This window comes from Heterodontus francisci, chromosome 4 (genome assembly GCF_036365525.1).
Source record: "Heterodontus francisci isolate sHetFra1 chromosome 4, sHetFra1.hap1, whole genome shotgun sequence".
Taxonomy (NCBI): domain Eukaryota; kingdom Metazoa; phylum Chordata; class Chondrichthyes; order Heterodontiformes; family Heterodontidae; genus Heterodontus; species Heterodontus francisci.
The window spans coordinates 178,289,637-178,317,412 of record NC_090374.1 but is presented as its reverse complement, the minus strand read 5'-3'; the positions used below and the strand labels follow the sequence as shown (position 1 = coordinate 178,317,412).

General features: G+C 44.0%; 1 protein-coding gene across 9 annotated transcripts in view; it reads left to right on the top strand.

The window, feature by feature from the left end:
* Window positions 1-27,776, top strand: part of susd1 (sushi domain containing 1) — a 107,834-nt gene that overhangs the window by 33,059 nt on the left and 46,999 nt on the right. For 5 of the 9 annotated variants that reach the window (XM_068030651.1, XM_068030649.1, XM_068030654.1 and 2 more), the window contains 7 exons: window positions 7,905-8,084; window positions 9,392-9,571; window positions 13,760-13,939; window positions 15,621-15,800; window positions 16,720-16,899; window positions 19,288-19,467; window positions 23,460-23,639. In XM_068030651.1, the coding sequence (XP_067886752.1) occupies window positions 7,905-8,084; window positions 9,392-9,571; window positions 13,760-13,939; window positions 15,621-15,800; window positions 16,720-16,899; window positions 19,288-19,467; window positions 23,460-23,639 (1,260 nt within the window). The remainder of the gene's footprint in view (window positions 1-7,904; window positions 8,085-9,391; window positions 9,572-13,759; window positions 13,940-15,620; window positions 15,801-16,719; window positions 16,900-19,287; window positions 19,468-23,459; window positions 23,640-27,776) is intronic. The other 4 variants (XM_068030650.1, XM_068030652.1, XM_068030653.1 and 1 more) reach the window with 4 other exon arrangements.

The following is a 27,776-nucleotide window of genomic DNA, read 5'->3' as shown; positions in this document are numbered from 1 at the left end:
TGCTGGAAATCTGAAACAAAAACAAGAAATGCTGGATTCACTCAGCAGGTCTGGCAGCATCTGTGGAAAGAGAAGCAGAGTTAACGTTTCGGGTCAGTGACCCTTCTTCGGAACTGACAAATATTAGAAAAGTCACAGATTATAAACAAGTGAGGTGGGGGTTGGGCAAGAGATAACAAAGGAGAAGGTGCAGATTGGACCAGGCCACATAGCTGAACAAAAGGTCACGGAGCAAAGGCAAACAATATGTTAATGGTGTGTTGAAAGACAAAGCATTAGTACAGATTAGGTGTGAATATACTGAATATTGAACAGCAGCAAGTGCAAACCTGAAGAAAAACAACCTGAAAAAAACAGTGGGTAAGCAAACTGAACAAACTAAGATGAAATGAAATAAATGCAAAAAAAGATTGTAAAAAATGTAAAAAGGAATGTAAAAAAAAGGAAGAAAAAATAACTAAAAGGCCTATAATGTTGCCAGAAATAGTAGTAAACCTGAGGATTGGAAGGATTTCAGATTACAGCAAAGGAGGATGGAGAAACTGATAAAGAAAGGGAGAATAGAATATGAACGTAAGCTAGGAAGGTAGCAAATCACCCCACTATTTAAGAAGGGAGGGAGAGAGAACACAGAGAATTACGGACTTGTTAGCCTTACATCAGTTGTTGGGAAAATGCTAGAATCTATTCTAAAGGATGAGATAAATGGCCACTTGGATGATAATGATCTGATTGGGACTAGTTAACATAGATTTATAAATGGGAAATCATGTTTGACGAACCTGTTGGAGTTTTTTGAGGATGTTACTAACAAAATTGACAAAGGGGAGTTGGTGGACGTGGTATACTTGAATTTTCAGAAGGCTTTTGATAAAGTCCCCTACAGGAGGTTGGTTAGCAAAATGAAAGAACATGGGATAGGAGGTAATATACTGGCATGGATTAAGGATAGGATAACAAGCAGAAAGCAGAGAGTAGGAATAAACGGGTCATTCTCACATTGGCAGGCTGTGACTAGAGGGGTACTGCAGGGATCAGTGCTTGGGCCCCAGCTGTTCACAATATATATCAATGATTTGGATGTGGGGACAAAATGTGGTATTTCCAAGTTCGCGGATGACACAATACTAAGTGGGAATGTGTGTCGTAAGGAAGATGCAAAGCAGCTTCAAGGGGATTTGGACAGACTTAGTGAGTGGGCAAGAACGTGGCAGATGGAATATAATGTGGAAAAATGTGAGGTTATCCACTTTGGTCGGAGGAATAGGTGTGCAGAGTATTTCTTAAATGGTAAGAGATTAGAAAGTGTAGATGTACAAAGGGACCTGGGTGTCCTTGACAATAAGTCACTGGAAGCTAACATGCAGGTGCAGCAAGCAATTAAGAAGGCTAATGGCATGTTAGCTGTCAAGAACCCCCACCTGCCAAGAATGAGGAAAATTAATTTTGCCACATGAACATTGATTTTAAACTGCTGATGGTGAAGAAAGAATTTGCTTTAAAAAATGATTGGAAACTTTGGCTGGAGAGAGACATTAGCATAGCCACAGACAGTACTTCAAAGAACAAAGGAGCTATTCCCTGCTCCAATTTAATCCACAAAGGACTTTTGATTACCAGATGTTGAAGGTGGAAAGGCTAGCATTCCAGGTTAACTACTAAGATGGCCGCATACACAAACCGACGTGGTCGTACCGGTTTGATCACATGGCTGGCTAACTGTTGGTTTGAAAAGCAGAAGGCTGTTAGCTCCTGGACTGAGAACATCTCTCCTGTCTGCTCTCATCTAGCTCTCATCAGCTTCGGAAACCATTGAAGACATATGAACACCAAGAGAGAAAAGTCTCCTACAGTGAACAAGGTTTAAGAAGAATACAGGGCCCCAACGAAAAGTAAGAGCTGTCTACAATCAAGGACTCTACAGCGAATGAAACCACAGAAACAGTAACAAGAAACCCCCTTGAGAGACTGCCTCGAACCTCTCCATTTTATTTTTCTTCTGCTCTTTTCTGCCCCTGTTTGAATGTGTGTATTACATGTGCATGTTAGTGTGGGCACATCGTATATCCGTGAGCATTAACCGTATTAGAGTTTAAGTTTATGGTTTAATAAACTTCACTTTTCTTCTAAGAAGGCCTGTTTGTGCTTATTTCTTTGCCTTAAAATTGGAAAGCTGTGAACAAGGATTCAGGAAAGGGGAGCTCTAAACACATTGTGATTAAAATTAAACCCTGTTACAATAAGAACAGGTGAAGACAGTAAAAGACCCCTAGACACCTTTCTCTCCTGATTGTAGCCTTTATTGCAAGAGGATTTGAATACAGGAGAAGTGAAGTCTTGCTTCAATTGTATAGAACCTTGGTTAGAGTGCACCTGGGTATTATTGCTATAGAAGGAGTGCAACGAAGGTTCACCAGACTTGTTCCCGGGATGGCGGGACTGTCCTATGAAGAGAGATTGGGGAAGCTGGGCTGTATTCTCTAGAGTTTCGAATAATGAGAAGTGATCTCATTGAAACCTACAAAATATTTAAAGGGCGGCACAGTAGCGCAGTGGTTAGCAACGCAGCCTTACAGCTCCAGGGACCTGGGTTCGATTCTGGGTACTGCCTGTGTGGAGTTTGCAAGTTCTCCCTGTGACTGTGTGGGTTTTCGCCTTGTGCTCTGGTTTCCTCCCATATCCAATGACTTGCAAGTTGATAGGTAAATTGGCCATTATAAATTGCCCCGAGTGTAGGTAGGTGGTAGGAAATATGGAATTACTGTAGGGTTAGTATAAATGGGTGGTTGTTGGTCAGCACAGACTTGGTGGGCCGAAGGGCCTGTTTCAGTGCGGTATCTCTAAATAAATAGATAGACAGGGTAGATGCAGCTAAGATGTTTCCCTTGGTTGGGGAGTCTAGAACCAGGAGACACAATTTCAAAATAAGGGAAGCCACTTAGGACAGAGATGAGGAGAAATTTCTTTACTCAGAGGGTTGTGAATCTTTGGAATTCTCTACCCCAGAGGGCTGTGGAAGCTCAGTCATTGAGTGTGTTTATGTCAGAGATTGACAGATTTCTAAATACCAATGACATAAGGGGCCATGAGGATAGTGTGGGGAAAAAGGCATTGAAGTAGGTGATCAGCCATGATCATATTGAATGGTGGGGCAAGCTCGATGGCCGACTCCTGCTCCTATATTCTCTTATGTTATCTCTGGACTTGACTATTCCAACGCATTCCTGGCCGGCCTCCCGTCCTCCAGCCTACATAAACTTATGTTTGTCTGAAACTCTGCTGCTGATACCTTAACTCGTACCAAGTCCCAATTACCCATCGCCCCTGTGCTTGCTGACCTACGCTGACTCCCAGTCCGGCAGAATCTCGATTTTAAAATGTTCATTCGTCTTCAAATCCCTCTGTTGGCCTTGCTCCTCAATGCTCTGATCTCTCTAACCTCCTCCAGCCTTACAACACTATGAGATCTCTGCGCTACTCCAATTCTGACATCTTTACATCGCAATTGCCATCACTCCACCATTGGCGGCCATGCCTTCAACTGTCTAGGCCCTAAGCTCTGGAATTCCCTCCCTAAACCTCTCCGTCTCACTGCCCGTCTCTCCTCCTTTAAGATGCTCCTTAAAACCAACCTCTTTGACCAAACTTTCGATCACATATCCTAATATTTCCATATGTGGCTTGGTCTCAAATTTTGATTGCTAACACTTTTGTGAAGCACCCTGGGATGTTTTGCTATATTAAAGGTGTTATATAAAGGCAGGCTAATTAAAGAAGAGAGAGAGGTAGAGAGGCAGAGAGATTTCAGCTGGGAATTCCAGAGCTCAGTGCCCAGGCAGTAGAAGATATGATCACCAATGGTGTAGTGATGGAAACTGGGGAAGCACACGAAGCCAGAATTAGAAGAATGGCAATATCTAAGAGGGCTGTGGGGCTGGAGGAAATTACAGAGATAGGGAGGGGGGAGGCCTTGGAGCAGGGGTAGGCACCGACATGTTGCACCATGGACATTTGACAAAACTATTGACTCAGCCACGGACATGGGGGCAATTAATCTTTATATAAAGTGTATAGCCAGACTAATGCCATCAAAACACAGTCTGATTTAAAACACATTTCTCCCTATATATTAAGTAGCTAAGCATAAAAACATCAATGGAGAGCAGCACAACTGTAATTTACAGTGCTGGGAAGGCATTTGTGCAATGGTTTCTCTCTGGGGACTAATATATCTCTTACAAATCATGTGGGATCGAAAATTAACCCACAAAAAATCCTCACTGATAATTGCTAAAGTGTTCATTTCGAAATTTATTTTCAATATTTTCAATGTATGTGCTCAGGTAGGGAGGGAGGGGGAGTTAGGAGAGATATGGATTGCCCCAGCATAAAACATTAAACGCAAATCAACCTGTCTGCCGGTCTCTTAATTGGTGTAGCTGTCATCGTGATCATCAACTGTTCAACTCGGGGAAGAATCACAGTTGCAAGCTGGACCGAAGCTATCAATAGAACATCAATGGATCTGCATTGGAGATAGGGAAACTGAGGATTGGGTTGTTTTTCTTTTTTGAAGTCCTTTTAAGTAATTTACTTCTCGGTGGGATTTCGAGAGAAATGAATAACTTGTGCTGCTTGTTCAAAGTGGATCAGTTGGAATTTCACAGTAAACATCACCCTGACAAACTGATTGTCAGATTAATAATCATAAAGGGGAACCCAACCGCTCAAACTCTTAAAGAGCCCGTCCTTGTCCTTCACACAATGCACGTCTGAGGGCTAGGACATGTTTCATTCAAGGCTTGGACGTCTCTGCTTTGAACCCTGCCATTTTAACCCTTCTCAGTATTCAGGTCGCTGGACTTTTCAATCACCAACTGGACTTCATCCGCCCATAACTGCATTAACACTGTAACATCATTCTTTCTGTAGGGATTAGTTTTAAAATAGATTCACAAAACAAAGAGAGCAGGCATTTTTTTTTAAATGACAATATTCATCAGGTCAACCAAATTCACGGAATCATTAAATATATGTTTACCTCCTCTCTCCTCACTATCCCAGGCACCAACACTCCTTTCAAGTGAAGCAGTGATTTACTTGTACTTCTTTCAATGTAGTATACTGTATTCGCTGCTCACAATGTGGTCTCCTCTACATTGGGGAGACCAAACGCAGACTGGGTGACTGCTTTGCAGAACACCTCTGCTCAGTCCACAAGCAGGACCCTGAGCTTCCGGTTGCTTGCCATTTCAACACTCCCCCCTGATCTCATGCTCACATCTCTGTCCTGGGATTGTTGCAGTGTTCTAGTGAACATCAACGCAAGCTCGAGGAACAGCATCTCATTTTCCGATTAGGCACACTACAGCCTGCCGGACTGAACATTGAGTTCAATAATTTCAGAGCATGACGGGCCCCCCCATTTTACTTTTATTTTTCGTAACTTTTTCTTTTTTCTTTTTTACATTTTTGCAATTTTTTTTCTTTTATTTCATTTCATTGTAGTTTGTTCAGTTTGCTTACCCACTGTTTTTTTTCATGTTTGTACTTGCTGCTGTTCAATCTTCAGTTCGTTAACACCCTATTTGTACTAATGCTTTGTCTTTCAACACATCATTAACATATTGTTTGCCTTTGCTCCATGACCTCTTGGTCAGCTATGTGGCCTTGTCCAATCTACACCTCCTTTGTTATCTCTTGCCCCATCCCTGGCTCACTTGCTTATAAGCTTTGACATTTCTAATATTTGCTCGTTCTGAAGAAGAGTCACTGACCCGAAACATTAACTCTGCTTCTCTTTCTACAGATGCTGCCAGACCTGCTGACTGGTTCCAGCATTTCTTGTTTTTATTAAATATACGTTCCCTTGTTCTGAAGCTGGTGTCCCAGGTTGTGCGCACAGGACCCGCACTGGAATAATTTTCTTTTCTATATTTGGAAGCTGACCTTTCACCTCTCACTGGAGGGGACAAGGCACTTTCACTTAAAGTGATAGCGGAGTTTCATTTAAAATGTTTATTGTTTAATTGATGCCCAGCATGGGGAAACTGGAGAAGGATGTTTTGGGAGCATTTGGGAGCTGAGGGTTGCACAGTGGCGCAGTGGTTAGCACCACAGCCTCACAGCTCTAGCAACCCGGGTTCAGTGCTACGTGCTGCCTGTGTGGAGTTTGCAAGTTCTCCCTGTGACTGCATGGGTTTCCACTCAGTACTCTGGTTTCCTCCCACAGCCAAAGACTTGCAGGTTGATAGGTAAACTGGTCATTGTAAATTGCCCCTAGTGTAGGTAGGTGGTAGGAGAATTGAGGGAAGGTGGGGATGTGGTAGGGAATATGGGATTAATGTAGGATTAGTATAAATGGGTGGTTGATGGTCGGCACAGACTCAGTGGGCCAAAGGGCCTGTTTCAGTGCACTATTTCTCTATTGTTTGTCACGTCACCACCTAGTACTGAGCCTGACGATCCCAATCCTTTCTAACTACGTTCGCTCCTGGTAATTTTAAATGTCTTGCTCCAAACCTTTAAACATGTTTTAAAATAGCCTAGCCGCTCGGTTACTTTGAAACACAAGTTTAAAATCTTGGAGCAAGACATTTAAAATGACCACGGACCTCAAAATTTTTACCACGGACACTGGTGTCTATGTATGGACATGTTGCCGACCCCTGCCTTGGAGGGATTTGAAAACATGAAGGAGATTTTCAAAGTTGGGGTGTTGCCGGATCAGGAGCCAATGTAGGTCAGTGAACACAGGGGGCGACGTAAAACAAGAATAGAAAAGTGGGCAGGAAGTAACTGTATGTAATCTGCAGACGCAGCAAAGACATTTGGTGTTGCGATGCAGTTAGCAAATTGTCTGCGCTTAGCTTTTTTAAATTTATGATTCAAAATGATGAACAAGCAGACTGATTTCTACACTCTCCAGATTGCCTGTTATAGACACACGAAACAACAGGGCACATATAGGGCAGGATTTTCCCTGTGGGCTTCAGGCTGAAATGTGGGTCAGAAGCCTGCACTGTGTGGGTAACAGTCACTCATTGTGATTCTCCCCCAGGCAGCCAATTAATTGCCAGAGGCTGTGCTTATCATCCAATTAAGGACAGCGGGCAGGCTCTCGAAGCTGAAGGGCTAATCAGAGGCCTTCCAGCTTGAAAGCAGCAGCAGGCTGCAATGGAAGGTAAGTAAGGGAGAGGGTGCTTCAAAATTGAGGTGCCCTCTCTCCAACTTCCTTAAATTTAAACTAAAAAATGGATTTTGCAGCCAGGCCACGGCTACTGGGTGGGGAGCTCCTCTACAGGGCGCTCTGCGGCTGCTGCTGAACCCAGGCAAGCAGAGAGGGCCCCTAAGCCTGCCTGGAGTGTTGACCCCCCTGGTCTGCGACCGGGAGGCCGGCTCCAGGCAGCTAAACTGGTCCCTGCCACCTGCAGAAACCTGGAAGCTGACTGGAAAATCCCAGTTGGCCTCCTTTAATTAGCCTTAAGTGGCCCATAATGAGCTGAATTGGCTACCCACTGCATGCAGGTAGCGAGCCCTGCCGATCCGCGCATCCCCCCACTCCACAAATATGGCCCAGGGCGGGATGGAACTGGCTCACCGGTCAGAGAGGCTATTTTTTAGCTCCCGGCTGCCTCCAATCGTGGTCCTGTCGGGGCCTAGAAATCAAGCCCATAGCATTTGGAGTGTGAAAAGCATCTCCTCCTTTTCCCTTCAAAGTAGAAACTGAACAGATATCAATTGGAGAATGTAAAGACTTGTCAGAAAATAGAAAAGCTGACACAATGGATAAATGCACCATGTGACGTGGCAGTAAATTGTTAAGCCCAGGAAGATTCCAGCAATAGCTTTTTGTTTTAATACAGTTAAATGGTCTTAACTAGTATCTTCTTGTATCTCCTCAGCTGTTGACTGTGGTTCACCACCACATTTACTGAACACCCTGCCTTATCCAGAAGCTAACACAACCTATGGAAGTACAGTTGTGTACCAGTGTCAGGTTGGCTATGTGCTTGTGAGAGGAAACACCACGTCTGTCTGCTCTGCCCAGGGACAGTGGGAAAGAGCAAACCTGGAATGTGAAGGTCTGTGCTCCAGAAATGTTTAAGTTAAATTAAGACTATCTGTAAGTAATGTCCCAGCAGCAATGCGAGAATTTCTTCCACTTGAGTCAAACGTAACTGAATGTTTCCATTTACCTGTGTGCCACTTATTTGTGGGAAATTAGTATCGACATTTACACATTCATTCACAGGAATTAAGTTCTTACATGTGTCAGGACAATCTCAGGTGAATCCAGTTTCTGGCCATACACCAGCAGCTGACCAACTAACTTATAAAATGTCATTGTTCATTAATAGGATGTGGGCATTGCTGGCAAGGCCAGAATTTATTGCCCATTCTGCATTGCCGTTGAGAAGGTGGTGGTGAGCTGCCTTCTTGAACCGCTGCAGTCTGTGTGTTGGAGACACTCCTACGGTGTTGTTAGGGAGACAGTTCCAGGATTTTGACCAGTGGCAGTGAAGGAACGACGATATAGTTCCAAATCAGGACGGTGTGGGGCTTGGAGGGGAACTTGCAGGTAGTGGGGTTCCCCATGAGCCTGCTGCCCTTGTCCTGCTAGGCAGTAGAGGTTGGATCAGGGCACTGAATAAATTTTCTAGAAATTGATGAATAACATTTTTAAATTTAAAATCATAGTGAGAGGCAGTGACTCTGAGAAGTAATGCTGTCACCGAAGTATTCTCTGCAATCTGTGCGCAGTATAATTTATATTTCTGTACGTTTCAGCCTTTCATTTATTGTAATGCTGTGGATTAAGTAGTTTAAATAAAGCAGTATAAACCTGGTGAAAAGTACAATGGAATATGAATCATGCTCCACCAGTGACACTGACCATAACTTTGTTGTATTAGTCGCTGCAGTATTAGCTCACTTCTGATTAATAATAATATCCCACAATTTCTCCTTAAGCGTCTGCTGCAGCAAGAAGGGCAAAGGTTAAGAAAGGCCTAAAGCTGGGTTTCGGTGTCACAAACATAACACATTTGGAATCAATAATAAAATGCTGTGTGAAAAGCTCAAACAATTTGCAGAAAGGCTTCAGGCTGCAGAGATTGTAAATTGTGGGTCCTTGTTTTCTAGTAATGAGTCATCCTTTTGTCAACTGGGCACAATTCGAAAACAGCTGGCTTGGAGTTAACAGCAGTTTAAGAGATGCACTAATTCTGATACTAGTTTCATTCGATAAGAAATCTTTGGTGATCTGGTGGAATGGGTCAACTGCCTCTTGTAGAATCTGTCTCCAGTAGAGAAAAGGAAACATTGTGTATATCTACTCAAACTTCTTTGAGCTGACTCTAAAGAGGGCCAATGTGTTTTGTCTCCTCAGCTGTTGAGTGTGGACCACCTCCAGTCTTACTGGACACAGTGCAATATCCTCCAGATAACACAACCTATGGAAGTACAGTCACGTACCAGTGCCTGATTGGCTATGTGCATGTGAGAGGAAATGTCACATCAGTCTGCTCTGTCGAGGGACAGTGGGAAGGAACAAACCTGGAATGTAAAGGTCGGTGTTTTTTCAACTCATTTAAACTAAGGCACTGGATAAAAAATGTTGAGTAATTACTCTATATTTCTGATTTCCTTTCTCTCTTGTCATATCCCCTGTAACTCCTGCATTATTGTTTTAGTTTATCCTGTGACACTAACTGTTCTATTCCAGAAAGCCAGGTGGTGAAGGATGCAACTGAAGTTAACTTTACACACTTTTATATTTATTTGCAGAGTTATACATTACAAGCATACATCTCCTAACTCAACAACCACAGTTTGAGTCTACATCTATTGATAGTGGGCTCAGGTGAATGACCAGTTAATGAACCCCACCCCACACCACCTGCACACAATTAAGCACAATTAATATACAATTAACACTAACATGAGGGAAATCAGTATTGATATTTTCACACTTAAATATTGTTAGCCTCTAGGCTGACAACAGGCTCAGGGGAAATCCTTTTTCCTGGACTGACTGTTCCTAATTACCATTTCAGCTCACGTACTGTGACACTGTGAAAGAAATGAGAACAGTCTACAAACGATGATTCAAAATTGTTTATTGCGTTGCAAAGTGAAATTATCCAGTAATTTGAATTGAGAAACGTAAGTAATGTAGGAAAGTGGGAACATAATGCTTAAAAAATTGAATTAGCAGTTAATTTAAATTAATTGACTCTGTATTAAACGGAGTGGATTGTATTCCAGAAACACAGAGATTCAAAATGCCAAGAATAGCTTGATCACTGCAGCATTAACCCTAAACTATTTGTTGCAACTTTGATTCTGCTGTGGATGTATTTTCAGGTTCACTGGTGGCAGTCGCCCTTGTGAGTGGTCTGAGATTTTACCATGAACATAGGAATAGGAGGAGGCCTTTCAGCCACTCAGCCCTGTTCCACCATTCAATTAGATCACAGCTGATCTGTATCTTATCTCCATCTACCCATCTCCGTTCCGTAAGCCTTAATACCCTTACCCAACAAAAATCTATCAATGTCAGTTTTGACATTTTCAATTGACCCCCAGCCTCAACAGCTTTTTATGGGAAGAGAGTTCCAGATTTCCACCACCCTTTGTGTAGAGAAGTGCTTCCTGACATCACCCCCTGAACGGCCTGGCTCTAATTTTAAGGTGATGCCTCCTTGTTCTGGACTCCCCCCACCAGTGGAAATAGTTTTATGGGAGTTGTCTCACACTATCCTCTATTTACTTGCACAATAGCATAACCAGAATAAATGTAACACTGGTATCCTCTTGAGAGCAGTATTGGATTTCCTTGTCTTTACATGAACACCTCTTCAATATCCCAGAAGGCAGATCGAGCAAACATTAGATGAGCTGTCATTTGATATGAATTGATAAGCTTCTTTATTTCACAATAAGGCAAACACATAGAACTTTTATGATTGGAATCACTTAATTCAAAAAATACAATTTAACCGCTTACAATGATCCAAATTTTTGGCATCTTAGTCTCAGAGAAAATCCTTACAGTTTTTCCTTGAAAAACCTGACTACCTGCACAGCACCTTGTTTCCAAAATGCCTCTCAGCCAGCCTGTGTCTTAGATTTCCCTGTTGACAGTCAAAAAAAAAGGATCAAATGCTTTCTAATACAAAGTGTAAAGTGTTCTTTTGATTGCTGAGAGAGACTGACAAATTGCTTATTTACAGTCTATAAAAGCTACCACTTTAGCATCTTAATTACTTATTGTTGCAGCCCTTTTTAAAAAAAAAACTTGTTTGAATGCGTTAAACTCGTAAAAATTGTATGACCTTTTGTTCCAAAGCTGTGGAACAATTGTTGAAACATGACCAAGCCTACAGCCTCTCCCTGCAAACTCTGCAATGTGACACCGACCTCTACTTCATCTTCCCCTCCCTTCACTCCAGCATTGGTGAATGTGCCTTCAGCTGCTTAGGCCCCAACTGTTGGAATTCCCTCGTTAAACCCCTTCAACTCACTGCTTCTTTCTCCTCTTTCAAGGCCCTTTCTGGGACCCACCTCTTTGATCAACATTTCAGTTACATCTTTTTATCTCCACCATGCTTTTGTTATGTCTAAACTCAACTATTCCAATATTCTCCTGGCCAGCCTCCCACCTTGCACACTCTGTAAATTTGAGCTCATACAAAACTCTGCCGCTTGTGTCCTAACTCGCATCAAGTCCCATTCCTCTGTGTTCATTGGCTCCTGGTCCGGCAATGCCTCGATTTTTAAAATGTTCATCTTTATTTTCAAATGCCTCCACAGCCTCGCCCCTTACTATCTCTGTAACCTCCTCCAGCCCCACAATCCTCTGAGATTTCTGTGCCCCTCCGATTCTAGACTCTTGCGCATCCCCGATTTTAATCGCTCCACCATTAGCACCCATGCCTTCGGCTGCCTAGACTCTAAGCTGTAGAATTACCATGCTAAACCTCAGGGATCTGTGCTCCTCCAATTCTGGCCTCTTGCACATCCCACTTTTCAATTGCCTCTCATGTGCCTTCTGCTCGCTCGGCTTTAACTGTGGCATTTCCACTCCCCCCCCCCCCCCACCCCAAGTCTCTCCACCTCTCTGCCTGTCTCTCCTCCTTTAGGATGCTCCTGAAAGTCTAACACTACAGTTTGGAAACTTTTGTATTTTAAGCTTAAAATCTTAACAGATTGCGTTGATGTTCAGTGGAACACTGCAGCAATCCCAGGACAGAGATGTGAGCATGAGAGCGGGGGGGGGGTTGTTGAAATGGCAAGCAACCGGAAGCTCGGGGTCCTGCTTGTGCACTGAGCGGAGGTGTTCCACAAAGCAAACGGGAGACCAAACACAGACTGGGTGACCGCTTTGCGGAACACCTCCACTCAGTCCGCAAGCAGGACCCCGAGCTTCCGGTTGCTTGCCATTTCAACAACTCCCCCCCCCTGCTCTCATGCTCACATCTCTGTCCTGGGATTGCTGCAGTGTTCCAGTGAACATCAACGTAAGCTCGAGGAACAGCATCTCATTTACCGAGTAGGCACACTACAGCCTGCCGGACTGAACATTGAGTTCAATAATTTCGGAGCATGAAGGGCCCCCCATTTTACTTTTATTTTTAGTTATTTTTTTTCTTTTTCCTTTTTAAAACAAATTTTTTGTGTTTGTTTTATTTTATTTTATTGTAGTTTGTTCAGTTTGCTTACCCACTGTTTTGTTCATGTTTGTACTTGTGGCTGTTCAATTTTCAGTCCGTTAACACCCTATCTGTACTAATGCTTTGCCTTTCAACACACTATTAACATATCTTTGCTCCATGATCTTCTGGTCAGCTATTCTGTGACCTTGTCCTATCTACACCTTCTCCTTTGTTATCTCTTGCCCCACCCCCCACTTTACTTGCTTATAACCTTTTACATTTCTAATATTTGCCAGTTCTGAAGAAGGGTCACTGACCTGAAATGTTAACTCTGCTTCTCTCTCCACAGATGCTGCCAGACCTGCTGAGTATTTCCAGCATTTCTTGTTTTTACTCCTGTTTGACTGTTACTTCTATCCTTCCCCTATATGTTACAGGATCTTGATGGTTTGTTCACTTTTCCCAGGAGCAATCCAAAGTGTACCACAGCTTTTAGGATTTCACTTCGATTTCCTTAATTTCTCATCTATCTCATGAGGTTTAAGATTTCCTGGGGATTCTCTCTCTAGTGTCGGCTTGGCAAATCCTTCAGTTCACCTTCAACACCTCATGAATCTGGATTTCCCAGCTTGAGGGGCAGGGGTAGGCGGTGGCTTAGTGGTATTAACACTGGACTAGTAAGCCTTGGTTCTGGACTGGAGGCGAGTAGCTCGGTAAATTCACCATGATTAACAAGCTTCCCTTTCCATCTTTCATAGAATTGAATTCAACTTAAATTAAACTCAATTAAATTTCACAGAAACAGACCATTTGGCCCAACTGGTTCATACTAGTTTCTGGCTGCACATGAGCCTCCTCCCACCTCTCTTCATTTCACTCTATCTTAATAGCCTTACATTCCTTTCTCCCTCATGTGCTTTTCCAGCTTCCTCCTAAATGTATCTATACTTTCACCTCAACTGAGTTCCACATTCTCATCACTCTTAGGCCCTTTCATTTCTTCATGGGGATAAATATGATTGAGAGGTCCAGCTTTGGTTTTGAAATTCACTAGTACAGCCAAAGATATTCTACAATAACTTGGGTTTGTGTCTCCTCAGCTGTTGACTGTGGTTCACCACCAGCTTTACTGAACACAGTGCCATATCCACCAGTTAACACAACCTATGGAAATACAGTTGTGTACCAGTGCCTATTTGGCTATATGCGTGTGAAAGGAAACGTCACGTCTATCTGCACGGCTCAGGGACAATGGGAAGGAGCAAACCTAGAATGTGAAGGTCTGTGCTCCAGAATGTTTCTAAACCCAAGTTAAAACCCGAGTGAAACTTGTGTGTAACTAATATGTAAATGATATCCCAGGAGTGACTGCATTTGAGTTTTTTTCTCATCTAATTTAATTGCATTTCAATCAAGCCTCTGATATAATCCCTGCATTCATTCTTCATTGTATTTTTGTAAGTTGGACCTAATATCAATAGGGCTCAGTTGAGTAGCACTCCTGTCCGGTTGTGGGTTGAAATTCCATTGATGTTTTGGAATCTGGTGAAGTTCTTCATTGTTGCAGTTGCCATCGTTCGGAAAGGACATTAAACTGAGGCTCCATCCTCCTATTCAGTTAGATATTAGAAATCCCCTTACGCTTTTCAATGAAAAGTTGGGGGAGTTTCTCCCAGTGTCCAGGCCAAGGCTTCGCCCTCAACCAAGGACATTAACTGGACATTCGTCTTGTTTTTTGTGGGTCTTCTTTTGTGCAAATTAGCTGCCACATCTGTCTGCATAACAATTAACAACTGCACTTCAAAAGTAAATATTTAAGATGCTTCTGAAATAGAAAACAAGAAAAAAATACATTCATATAGCACCTTTCAGGGCCTCAGGCCAACCCAAAGCACTTTACAGCCAATTAAGTACTTTTAAAGTATAGTTGCTGTAGGAAATACAGCAGCCAATTTGTGCACAGCAAGCTCCCACAGACAGCAATGGTAATGACCAGATAATCTGTTTCTCAGGTGTTGGCTGAAGGATAAATATTGGCCAGGACACCCAGAAGAACTCCTCTGCTCTTCTTTGAAGTATTGCCATGAGATCTTTTATGTCCACCTGAGACAGCAGATGGGGCCTCCTTTTAACATCTCATCCAAAAGGCGTACCTTCAACGATGCAGCACTCCTTCAATATTGCACTGAAGTGTCTGCCTAGAATTTGTGCTCAAGTACCTGGAGTGGGATAAGGCATATATAAATAGGAAGGAACAATTCTGGAATGCGAGGTCAGTGCTCCAGAATATTTTTAAACCTGCCTTAAGGTAAGGTAACATGAAACTACAGTCCCTGTAGTAAACAGATGAGATAGTCCAAGCTGTGCATCTATGGCTGACTGTTGTCAGTACCACTGATGTTGACCAGAATCTACACTAGTTCTGGCAGAGATTTAAAGATACTCAATTGGGTCAACTCCATCATCATCATCCTGTTTTAAAAAGGTAACTTCTCCGACCAATCTGCTTTATGCAGAACATTAACAATGGAGCTTGTTAAAGGAGTTGTTCTCCTTGTTTATCAAAACAAAGAAATAACTTAGTCAATCTTCCCAGTGAGCTACTGATTTTAGCAAAACGTGCAAAAACATGGACCTCCATTTAATGTTTGTTTCTGATGGCAGAAAAGGGCATTTGTGCTATTTTCTACCATAATTAGTGCTTTCTATCAAATATTTAATGAGCATTAGACTAGGTTGGTAGATACCAGCTCTTCTGGTGTGGATATCAGCTATAAAGCCCTTGGTGCTCTTTTCCCCTAAGTTAATTCTGCGCACAATTTGGAATGCTGTCAACTTATTCACAAGATATAATGTGAGTACTTCATTCGGAGATTGGAGCTGGTATGGAGGTTCCAGTTTCTGTTTTTCACGAGTACATGCAAAGATATTCTACAATAATTTGGGGTTGTGTCTCCTCAGCTGTTAACTGTGGTTCACCACCAGCTTTACTGAACACAGTGCCATATCCACCAGGTAATACAACCTATGGAAGTACAGTGGTGTACCAGTGCAAGTATGGCTATGTACGTGAGAGAGGAAATGACACATCAGTCTGCTCTGCCCAGGGACAGTGGGAAGGAGCAAACCTGGAATGTGAAGGTCAGTGCTCCAGAATGTTTCAAAATGAAATTCAGGCCAAAATAATAGGCAAATAATGTCCCAACAATTACTTTATAATTTGTGATTTTTCTCATCTAATTTTTCTACTAATTGAATCAAACGTCCATATAAATCCCTACAGTAATTCTTTATTGTATTTATGTGCGGGATACCTAATCAACATGATTCAATTGGTCTAACTCCCACATCTAACTGGATAGAGAGTGGGTTCTTGTCCCTCTGTGGACTTGAGTACAGCGCCTTAATGCAGTGCTGCATTTGTTGGAGATGCCACATTTTGGAAGAGAATTTAAATCAAGGCCATGTCTACATGATCAGAGGGATACTAAAAGTCCCGTGACATTTTTCAAATAAGAATCAATAAGAATAGGGGTGGCACAGTGGCGCAGTGGGTAGCACCGCAGCCTCACAGCTCCAGCAACTTGGGTTCAGTTCTGGGTGCTGCCTGTGCGGAGTTTGCAAGTTCTCCCTGTGACCGTGTAGGTTTCCTCCGGGTGCTCCGGTTTGCTCCCACATGCCAAAGACTTGTGGGTTGATAAGTAAATTGACCATTGTAAAAAAAAAAAAATTGCCCCTAGTGTAGATAGGTGGTAGGAGAATTGAGGGAAAATGGGATTAATGTAGGATTAGTATAAATAGGTGGTTGATGGTCAGCATGGACTTGTTGGGCCGAAGGGCTAGTTTCGGTGCTGTATCTCTCTTTGAGAATCCGAAGTTTTTCCAGTGTCCACACTGTGATTTCTCCCTCAACCATGGACGTTGTTTTCTGTGGGTCTTGCTTTGTGCAAATTGGTTGGGATGGAGTAGAGCTGGTATGGCGGCTCCAGTTTCTGTTCATCAGAAATTCACCGCTACACACAAAATTAATTTAAACTAACTTGGGTTTGTGCTTCTTCAGCTGTTGACTGTGGTTCACCACCAGCTTTACTGAACACAGTGCCATATCCACCAGATAACACATGTTATGGAAGTACAGTGGTGTACCAGTGCCTGTTTGGCTATGTGCGTGTGAGAGGAAATGCCACGTCCGTCTGCTCTGCCCAGGGACAGTGGGAAGGAGCAAACCTGGAATGTGAAGGTCAGCACTCCAGAAAGTTTCTAAACCTGAGTTAAAGTAAGACCAAATGTAAATGATCTCCCAGGAGTGACTGTATTTGTGATTTTAGTAACTCATCATTAAACACTTTACATGGTTTACATCGGATATACAGCAGAGACAGGCCATTCAGCCCAACCAGTACATGCTGACATTTTTGCTCCACTTGAGTCTCCTCCCATCTTTCCTCATCTGACTCTATTAGTATAAGCCTCTATTACCTTCTCCCTCATGTACCTAATTAGCCTCCCCTTAAATGCTCCTATGCTATTCACCTCAACCATTGCCTGTGGTAGCAAATTCCACATTCTCACCACTCTCTGGGGAAAGAAGTTTTTTCTGAATTCCCTATTTAATTTTTTGGTGACTATCTTTTGCCTCTAGCTTTACTTTTCCCCACAAGTGCAAGCATTGGGCTGGACTTTAAATGCTCGCTGCCAAGATTGTCAAAGATGGCAGTCCGCCCGTGCGCACCGCTCATCGTGGAGCCACCACGTTATTCAGCGCGGCGGCTCATTTAAATGGCCGAGGAGGACACCCCTCCCCACCCCCGATGATGTGGAGGGGGCGGGGGGTTCATCCCCGGCAATGGCGTCCTGTGCCACTGTGCAGGCGCTGACGCCATTTTTAAAGGGCTTCAAGCCCTTACATTTGTTTCAATATTTAAAGGAATAGGCATTTTAAAGACCTCTATTAGGTCACCCCTCAGCCTTATTTTTCTGTAGACATGGTGAATTTTTAATCATGGTCGGGAACCGAACATGGGGTCTAGTTCCGGGTTCTGAGCTGCACACCGTGCTTTAGTCACACCCACCGCAATTTTCAAAGCTTCAGGCAATTGAAGGCCAGACAGTGGGTTCACCGTCCAATCAGGGACAGCAGGCAGGTTCCCATGCAGGAGGGACAATGGGAGGCCCTCCAGCAATCACAGATCGGCAGCCCCACCAGTCGAGATGGGAACTGCCAGTGTGAGGATGCAGACAGTGAGGGACAAGGGCAGATAAGTTTATTTTATTTCATGATGTGCCACAGCTGTCTGGCCATGATCCTGGAGGGACAGCAAGTGGCTGCAGCTGTTTCCTGATGGCAATTGCAGATTTGGGGGTTTGCGCGGGGGAGGGTGGGGAGGGGGGAGGGGGGTGGGGGGTGGGGGGGTCCCTCACTTGATCCATAGTGCTCCCTCCCCCACCCTGCCCTGAGCCCACCATGTCGACCTGGACCATGTCCCTGTCTGCCCCGAGCCAGTCTCTTTCAAAATGGGTCGTGAACCTGGTGGGGAACCAGCACAGAGGCCAGCAGCACCAAATTGCGGGCCTACCCACCTCCGATCTGGACCCCGACCTCTTTTAAAAATCCAGTCCCATGTCTTAGTAATGGCCACTATATCCGGTTCCTCACATCCTATTATCGCCTCCAGCTCCCCAGTTTTATTATGGACATTGTTTGCATTTTTGTACAGGCAGGTTACTAATTTTTAATAAAAGTTCCTGTATTTTTTGCGATCTTTTTGCACTCCTATTCCATAATTCTGTTTATCCCTTGGTCATCTAAGTCCTCACTTAGTTTATTTTATCCTATCCTCTTTCCTGTTTTGTTTTACATTTAGGCTGATTTCATTTCCTGTACATCCCCCTCCCCCCCTCCCCCCCCTCCCCCACCACCTCCGCATTGCCAGTTTAGAGCCTTTGCCACCTCCCTATTGACCCTGTCTGTTAGGACACTGATCCCATCCTGGTTCGAGTGGAGTCTGTCCCCTCAGCACATCTCCTCCTGACCCAGCCAGGGTCCCATGAATAGGAAGCCCTATTTCCTACAGCAGCTCTTTAGGCATGTGTTAATTCTCCTCATGTGACTGTTTCTATGCTAATTTGCATATGGCTCAGGAAATAACCTTGGGATTATTAACTGGTATATTTATTATCAATAATACTGACAGAAAAAATGCTCTGATCCACACAATAAGTTTCCTAAGTATACATTTCTAGATGCAATTTATTGTTTCTTATTAAGTAACAGGCTTGAAGGGCTGAATGGCCTACTCCTGTTGCTATGCTCCAGTGTTGGGGATGCCATCTTTCAGAAGGGACATTGAAATGAGGCTCTGTCCACCTGTTCAGTTGGACACTATAAAAATCTCCTGACATTTTCCAAGGAAAAGTCAGGAGATTCTCCCAATGTCCTGGTCAAGATTTGTCCTCAATCACGGACATTAGCTGGACACACATGTCTGTTTTTTATGTGTGGGTCTTGCTTTGTGCAAATTGATTGGGATGGAGTAGAGCTGGTATGGCGGCTCCAGTTTCTGTTCATCAGAAATTCACCAATACACACAAAATTAATTTAAACTAACTTGGATTTGTGTCTCCTCAGCTGTTGACTGTGGTTCACCACCAGCTTTACTGAACACAGTGCCATATCCACCAGATAACACAACCTATGGAAGTACAGTCATGTACCAGTGCCAGGTTGGCTATGTGTGTGTGAGAGGAAATGCCACATCTGTCTGCTCTGCCCAGGGACAGTGGGAAGGAGCAAACCTGGAATGTGAAGGTCTGTGCTCCAGAATGTTTCTAAACCTGAGTTAAACTAAGACTATATGTAAATGATATCTCAGGAGCAACTTTCACTGAAGTCAAATCTTCATATAATCTCTACATTCATTCTTCATTGTATTTACATGTAGGATACCTAATGTCACACATGTCCAGTTGGTAGCACTCCCACATCTAAGTAGTTAGATTGTGGGTTCATGTCCCACTGTGGACGTGAGTATGTAGTCTAATGGAGTGAGTATGTAGTCTAATGGAGTGCTACATTATAACCAGACAGTTGGATATAAAGTAGAGGAAGTTTTACTACCTCTGTACAAATCCCTGGTTAGACCACATCTGGAGTATTGTGTACAGTTGTAGGCACCACATCTAAGAAAAAGAACAAAGAACAAAGAAAATTACAGCACAGGAACAGGCCCTTCGGCCCTCCAAGCCTGCGCCGATCCAGATCCTCTATCTAAACATGTCGCCTATTTTCTAAGGGTCTGTATCTCTTTGCTTCCTGCCCATTCATGTATCTGTCTAGATACATCTTAAAAGACGCTATCATGCCTGCGTCTACCACCTCCGCTGGCAACACGTTCCAGGCACCCACCACCCTCTGCGTAAAGAACTTTTCACGCATATCCCCCCTAAACTTTTCCCCTCTCACTTTGAACTCGTGACCCCTAGTAATTGAATCCCCCACTCTGGGAAAAAGCTTCTTGCTATCCACCCTGTCTATACCTCTCATGATTTTGTACACCTCAATCAGGTCCCCCCTCAACCTCCGTCTTTCTAATGAAAATAATCCTAATCTGCTCAACCTCTCTTCATAGCTAGCGCCCTCCATACCAGGCAACATCCTGGTGAACCTCCTCTGCACCCTCTCCAAAGCATCTACATCCTTTTGGTAATGTGGCGACCAGAAAGGATATATTGGCCCTGGAAGGAGTGCAGCGAAGATTCACCAGAATGTTACCAGGGCTCTAAGGGTTAGATTATGAGGTAAGGTTACATAATCTAGGCCTATATTCTGTGGAATCGCCCTCTATAAGAACAAGGGTGACCATGGTGACGGCAACAACTACTGTGGAATCTCCCTGCTCAGCATAGTGGGGAAAGTCTTCGCTCGAGTCGTTTAAACAGGTTCCAGAAGCTGGTTGAGCATGTCTACCCTGAAGCACAGTGTGGCTTTCGAGCAGAGAGATCCACCAGTGACATGCTGCTCTCCCTTCACCAGCTACAGGGGAAATGGGGGGAGGCAGTGGCGTAGTGGTATTGTCACTGGGCTAGTAACCCAGAGACCCAGGGTATTGCTCTGGCGACATGGGTTCAGATCCCACCACAGCAGAAGGTGGAATTTGAATTCAATTAATAAATCTGAAATTAAAAAAAAAGCTAGTCTAATGATGGCCATGAAACCATTGTCGATTGTTGTAAAAACCCATCTGGTTCACCAATGTCCTTTAGGGAAGGAAATCTGCTGTCCTTACCTGGTCTGGCCTACATGTGACTCCAGACCCACAGCAATGTGGTTGACTCTTACATGCCCTCTGAAATGGCCTAGCAAGCCACTCAGTTAGGGCAATTAGGGAAAGGCAATAAATGCTGACCTGGCCAGCGACGCCCACATCCCATGAATGAATAAAAAAAAAACAGATGCCTCTCTACGTTGCTTTCATAGATCTCATCAAAGCCTTTGACCTCGTCAGCAGACGTGGTCTCTTCAGACTACTAGAAAAGATTGGATGTCCACCAAAGCTACTAAGTATCATCACCTCATTCCATGACACTATGAAAGGCACAATTCAGCATAGCGGCGCCTCATCAGACCCCTTTCCTATCCTGAGTGGCGTGAAACAGGGCTGTGTTCTCACACTTGCACTGTTTGGGATCTTCTTCTCCCTGCTGCTCTCACATGCATTCAAGTCTTCAGAAGAAGGAACTTTCCTCCACATGAGATCAGATGGCAGGTTGTTCAGCCTTGCCCGTCTAAGAGCGAAGACCAAAGTACGGAAGGCCCTCATCAGGGAACTCCTCTTTGCTGACGATGCTGCATTAACATCCCACACTGAAGAGTGCCTGCAGAGTCTCATCGACAGGTTTGCGGCTGCCTGCAACGAATTTGGCCTAACCATCAGCCTCAAGAAAATGAACATCATGGGGCAGGACGTCAGAAACGCTCCATCCATCAATATCGGCGACCACACCCTGGAAGTGGTTCAAGAGTTCACCTACCTAGGCTCAACTGCAGCACCTGTGGAAGACTCAACCAGTAACCTATCTCTCAATGCAGAAAGCAACAAGCGCATGGGAAAGGCTTCCACTGCTATGTCCAGATTGGCCAAGAGAGTGTGGTAAAATGGCGGACTGACACGGAACACAAAAGTCCGAGTGTATCAAGCCTGTGTCCTCAGTACCTTGCTCTATGGCAGCGAGGCCTGGACAACATATGTCAGCCAAGAGCGACGTCTCAATTCATTCCATCTTCGCTGCCTCCGGAGAATCCTTGGCATCAGGTGGCAGGACCGTATCTCCAACACAGAAGTCATCGAGGCGGCCAACATCCCCAGCTTATACACACTACTGAGTCAGCGGCGCTTGAGATGGCTTGGCCGTGTGAGCCACATGGAAGATGGCAGGATCTGCAAGAACGCATTCATTGTACAGCGAGCTCGTCACTGGTATCAGACCCACCGGCCGTCCATGTCTCCGCTTTAAAGATGTCTGCAAACGTGACATAAAGTCCTGTGACATTGATCACAAGTCATGGGAGTCAGTTGCCAGCGATCACCAGAGCTGACGGACAGCCATAAAGGCGGGGCTAAAGAGTGGCGAGTCGAAGAGACTTAGACTCAGAAGAGAAGTTAGGGAATACTTCTTCACGTACAGGGTGGTAAAAGTGTGGGACTCTCCCATAAAATGCAGTAGATTCTAGCTCAATTAAAAATTTTAGATCTCTGATTAATAGATTTTTGCTGGCCAAGAGTATTAAGGGATACGGAGCCAAGGCAGTTGGATGGAGTTAGCTTACAGATTTTATTGAATAGCAACTACCAAATAAATATGCAGTTGATATGCCAGGCATTACATTTTTTTCTCATTAAATATTTGGAGTGAATTTTTGAATGGGTCTCAGCATTCACGATACTCATCATTAAACACTTTATATGGTATATGTCTTATGAATAGAGCTGGCAGAAAGAAACGCTCTCTTCCAATGAACTTCCTAAGAATACATTTCTTGATGCAATTTATTGGTTCTTAAATTCCTTATTAAGTAATAGGCTTGGGGTGGCACAGTGGCGCAGTGGTTAGCACCGCAGCCTCACAGCTCCAGCGACCCGGGTTCAATTCTAGGTACTGCCTGTGTGGAGTTTGCAAGTTCTCCCTGTGTCTGCGTGGGTTTCCTCCGGGTGCTCCGGTTTCCTCCCACATGCCAAAGACTTGCAGGTTGATAGGTAAATTGGCCATTAGTAATTGCCCCTAGTATAGGTAGGTGGTAGGGAAATATAGGGACAAGTGGGGATGTGGTAGGAATATGGAATTAGTGTAGGATTAATATAAAATGGGTGGTTGATGGTCGGCACAGACTCGGTGGGCCGAAGGGCCTGTTTCAGTGCTGTATCACTAAACTAAACATAAACTAAAAACTAAACTAAGGGCTGAATGGCCTACTCCTGTTGCTATGCTCCAGTGTTGGGGATGCCATCTTTCAGAAGGAACATTGAAATGAGGCTCTGTCCACCTGTTCAGTTGGACACTATAAAAATCTCCTGACATTTTCCAAGGAAAAGTCAGGAGATTCTCCCAGTGTCCCAGTCAAAATTTGTCCCCAATCACGGACATTAACTGAACATGCTTGTCATTTTTTTTTGGTGGGTCTTGCTTTGTGCAAATTGGTTGGCATGGAGTATAGCTGATATGCCAGTTCCAGTTTCTGTTCATCAGAAATTCACTAATACACAGAAAAGTAATGTCAATTAACTTGGGTTTGTATCTCCTCAGCTGTTGACTGTGGTTCACCACCAGCTTTACTGAACACAGTGCCACATCCACCAGATAACACAATCTATGGAAGTACAGTCATGTACCAGTGCCAGGTTGGCTATGTGCGTGTGAGAGGAAACGACACATCAGTCTGCTCCGCCCAGGGACAGTGGGAAGGAGCAAACCTGGAATGTGAAGGTCTGTGCTCCAGAATGTTTCTAAGCCTGACTGAAATGAAAAGAGTATATGTAAATAATGTTGCAGTTGTTACTGCTCACTGATCTTTCACACAAGTCAACTTCTATATAACCCTTGCATTACCATTTTAGTCATTCAATGTGACATTGATGTGAGGGAAATCTGGTATCTAGATTTCCACATTGCACAGCTAATACGTGTGTGATACATTACACCAATTAAGAACAAGGTAATAATATCCAAAGCAAATTTGAATGGCCTTGAATTTGCTGGACTAGGAATTAGATTTGTTTCCTCAGCCTTCAGGTCGTATTATTGCTGTGCTACGTGTTGCTGAAAATGTGAGGACGCAGCCAGGGCAATGGGAGATCTGGGACCTCTTCAATGTCAGGTCCAACAGTCTATCACCTTAACCAATAAGATTTAAGGAATGATAAAGAAACAGATTGAGCGACAAAGAAGGAAATAGGGTATCAGGTATATAAAGAGAGATAAAGAAAATTGGATTGAGAGAGAAAAAAAAGAGACAGAAAGGAAAGCAAGAACAAAAGTGTAAATTTGAAAATACCTCTAGGAACAATTTAGTACCTGCAGGAGTGAGACTCCAGGGTTTCAATTGGCACAGTTTGGGGCCTCCAAGGTTGACATTCAAGTCAGGCACATAAATGCCATCATTAACAGGGTCCTTATGCCATGAATTACCATTCCTAATGTTTGCGACAAGAATAATTCATGTTTATGATGCAAAACCAGCAATTTCTTAACACTTACAGGGAGGTTGAGGGCGTGCTCCCATTTTTGCGAGGCTAATGGTCAGAGTTGCTGGGCCCATTGTTCCATTCACACCTTCTCTAAGAGACGGGTAGAGCAGGATAATAATGTTACTACATCTTAACTAGTATCTAGAGCTGAGTGGTAAATGACTAGAGTTGCCTTGTTCTGTCTGGAGCCCGATTGTAGGTGAGCTGGTAAATATTTCATTCTGATCTATTTGGTTGGTTGTAACAACTTCCCATGTGAAACAACACAGGGTGGCCCCTATGTGCTACACTACTGCTATTACTGTGTCCAAATGTACCATCTGGGTCAGAGGTTATTCTGAAGCCCTAAAATCAGCACTTACTTTCTAGAAGGATATTTGAATTATACACAGTACTTTGACCTCACATTAAAAGAGTTTTGATTCTTGAAATTAGTATAGTTCTCAATAAAGCTGAGTAATAAAAACAAGGGAAGTCTGCTGACAGGTAGGGGATATCCTCTATGTGGAATTATGGAAACGGCAGTAGAGTGTTGTAAGTGCAAAAAGGAAAGTCCAGCCAGCCACTGCTTATTTTCATAGGTATTTGAGATTTCTCGGGCAGGATTTTCCCTCTGGGCGGGGGAAACAGAGGTTGCAACTGTTTCTGGGTCCCAAACCAACCCCCCTCGGGGGGAAACTGTCACAGGCCCTGATTTGCACTGGGGCAGCCAACTAATGACCAGAGGGCGGGCTTGCCATTCATTTGAGGAGGGCGGGTGGGCTCTCGAAGCTGGAAGGCCTATTGGAGGTCTTCCAGCTTGAAAGGAGCCACAGGCTGCAATAAGGAGTTAGTAAGGGAGAGGGTGCTTCAGAATGGAGGTGCCCTCTCTCCAACTTTTTAAAACTTGAATTAAAAAATGGATCTTGCAGCCAGGCCACCATGGTGGGGGGTGGAGAGAAGCCTCTCTACGGGGCGGTCTGTGGCTGCTCCTGCATCAGGCAGGCAGGGACGGCCTTTAGGCCTGCCTGGAGCACTGGCCTCCTAATCTGTTGCTGGGAGGCCACCTCCAGGTACCTCAATTAGCCCCCACCACCTGCAGGAACCTGGAGTTCCAATCGGCCTCCTTTAAATTGGCCTCAATCGGCTCTTAAGGACCGTGTTGGGCACCCACCACATGCAGTTGGGTAGCCCTGCTGCTCCCACCTCTCCATCCTGCTTCCACAAAACTAGCCCAGGGTTGGGATAGAACCAGGGAATGGACACGCTGTCCGGCAGGGCTAATTTTAGCTCTCGCCTGCCTTTGTTCCTGGCACAATTGTCTGTTTGCTGGATTCAGCAAGCACAGATTGCATTTATGTTCCCAGTACTGACAACCCTAGATTCCTGATTACTCATTTCTGTTTATTGACTTCCTATGTTTGTCCAACTTAGTGTTGGAAGGGGGTTTTAAATATCCTGGTTCAGTGGAAGGATACAGTATCATGCAATTGTGCACCCGTTAGTTGTGGCTGTAAAGCTTCACTCTGTGGAAAAAGGCTTGGTCGATGTAGAGAAGGTTGAATACAATAATTGAATTTTACCCTCTTCTCTGCTGTGCACAGCTCTTTATTTCTTGGGTAGATTAATTTGTCTGCATTTTGAAGTTGTTGGGGATTCAGTATTACAGGATAGACAACACGTTGTTATTGATTCATGCGCTGTTAATAAATGTGTCACGAGATCTTGGCATGAAGAATTAATGATTCTGAACCAATCTAAAAGAAGTAACTTACTGGAACTGAATAAGCCTCCAGAGGTCACCCTTTTTCTGTTGTGAGAAAGCTGGTGTCAATCAGATAAAAACTGACACCCAGGATGGACCCTGGAGGCTTATACAGTTCCAGGAAGTTACTTGTGGGAAATAATGTAGCTTTGGTATTGCCTGTGCTTTGGGGAGGAAGAAAGATGCATTTCCCTCACTTCCAATGTAATAACTGCCAAAAATTTGTCATCCTCTGTTTGGGGGACACACACTAACACCCCACTCATTTGGTGACCATGTCAAAATCAACTGCCTCTCAGCAATCAGCTCATTCTGCAACCTCAATAAAGTCTGAGGGAGTGACTGAGGGTCTTTAAATTATGAATGGGCTTCATAGAGTAGATGCTGAGATGTTTCCACTTGTGGGAGGGTCCAAAACTACGGGCCATCAATATAAGATGGTCGCTAATAAATCCAATAGGGAGTTCAGGAGAAGCTTCTTTAACCAGAGAGGGGTGAGAATGTGGAATTCGCTACCACATGGAGTGGTTGAGGTGAATAGTATAGATGTATTTAAGGGGAAGCTAGAGAAACACATGAGGGAGAAAGGAATAGAAGGATATGTGGATAGGGTTAGATGTAAGATAGGAGGCTAGTGTAGAGCATAAACACTGGCATAGACCAGTTGAACCGAATGGCCTGTTTCAGTGCGGTAGATTCTATGTAATATTCTATGTAGCATGTTGAGGATCTTATTAAATCTTTGAAAGAACAATGAAAGACATTCCTTACACTTGACATTCATTGTGTCCTTGATCTCACTTGCTCCCTATTTATAAACACAATAGACAAGCAGTGGCATATGTCAGCAGGTGCACTGTGGGAGCAGCAGGTAGGCCGAGCCACCTATACAATTCTGATTCTAGGGTTTCTTTCTCTCTGAATTCTCAGTCAAGAATGACAAGACTGTGACTCGGTTCCATGTTAGTGCTTCTACCAGAGCCCAGGCCTGGACTATGTGCAGAGACCAAGCAACCCATGGTCTTGGGGTTCCCTCCGAAAGCCACAGCCTCGCCCACCCCCTGCCCCCTGACACAAGAAACCATGAGATGGATGAAGATTCTGCAGCTGAGGCCTGAGATCTTGTTTATTAGAGTCCAGGCCTAATTCGCAGGCCATCTGCCAACATTCCCTGTGGTCTGGCATTGGGAGTTGGGCAAGAGGATCTATGGATTTTAGTGGTTGGATGAGGCGGCCTGTGCACGTCTGGATGTCCCTCCTATCCCCATCTCTTTGGAGGAAGTTACCCAAACGCTTGTTTTACAGCAGCTGCTGAGGCTTCATCATAGACAGAACGTTCGGGGAGAGCATTTAAACCTTGTGGAAAATGCATCCTATTGGTAGTGAGGGTCACTGCGTAACAATAAGACACCGGGGGGAGTGCGACATGGGTTGCAAGGATTACAGGCAGAGATGGTAAAGCAGTTATTGTGTGCCACAGGTTTTTGGAACTATATCCCATGTACTACTTTGTGCACTACTAAGTGGTCAGATTCCTGATTGAATAATATTATTGCTTGCCCGATATCGCAAGAAAGATTTACAAGGATGACACCAAAACTGAGGTTATTACTATTAGGAAAGACTGAACAG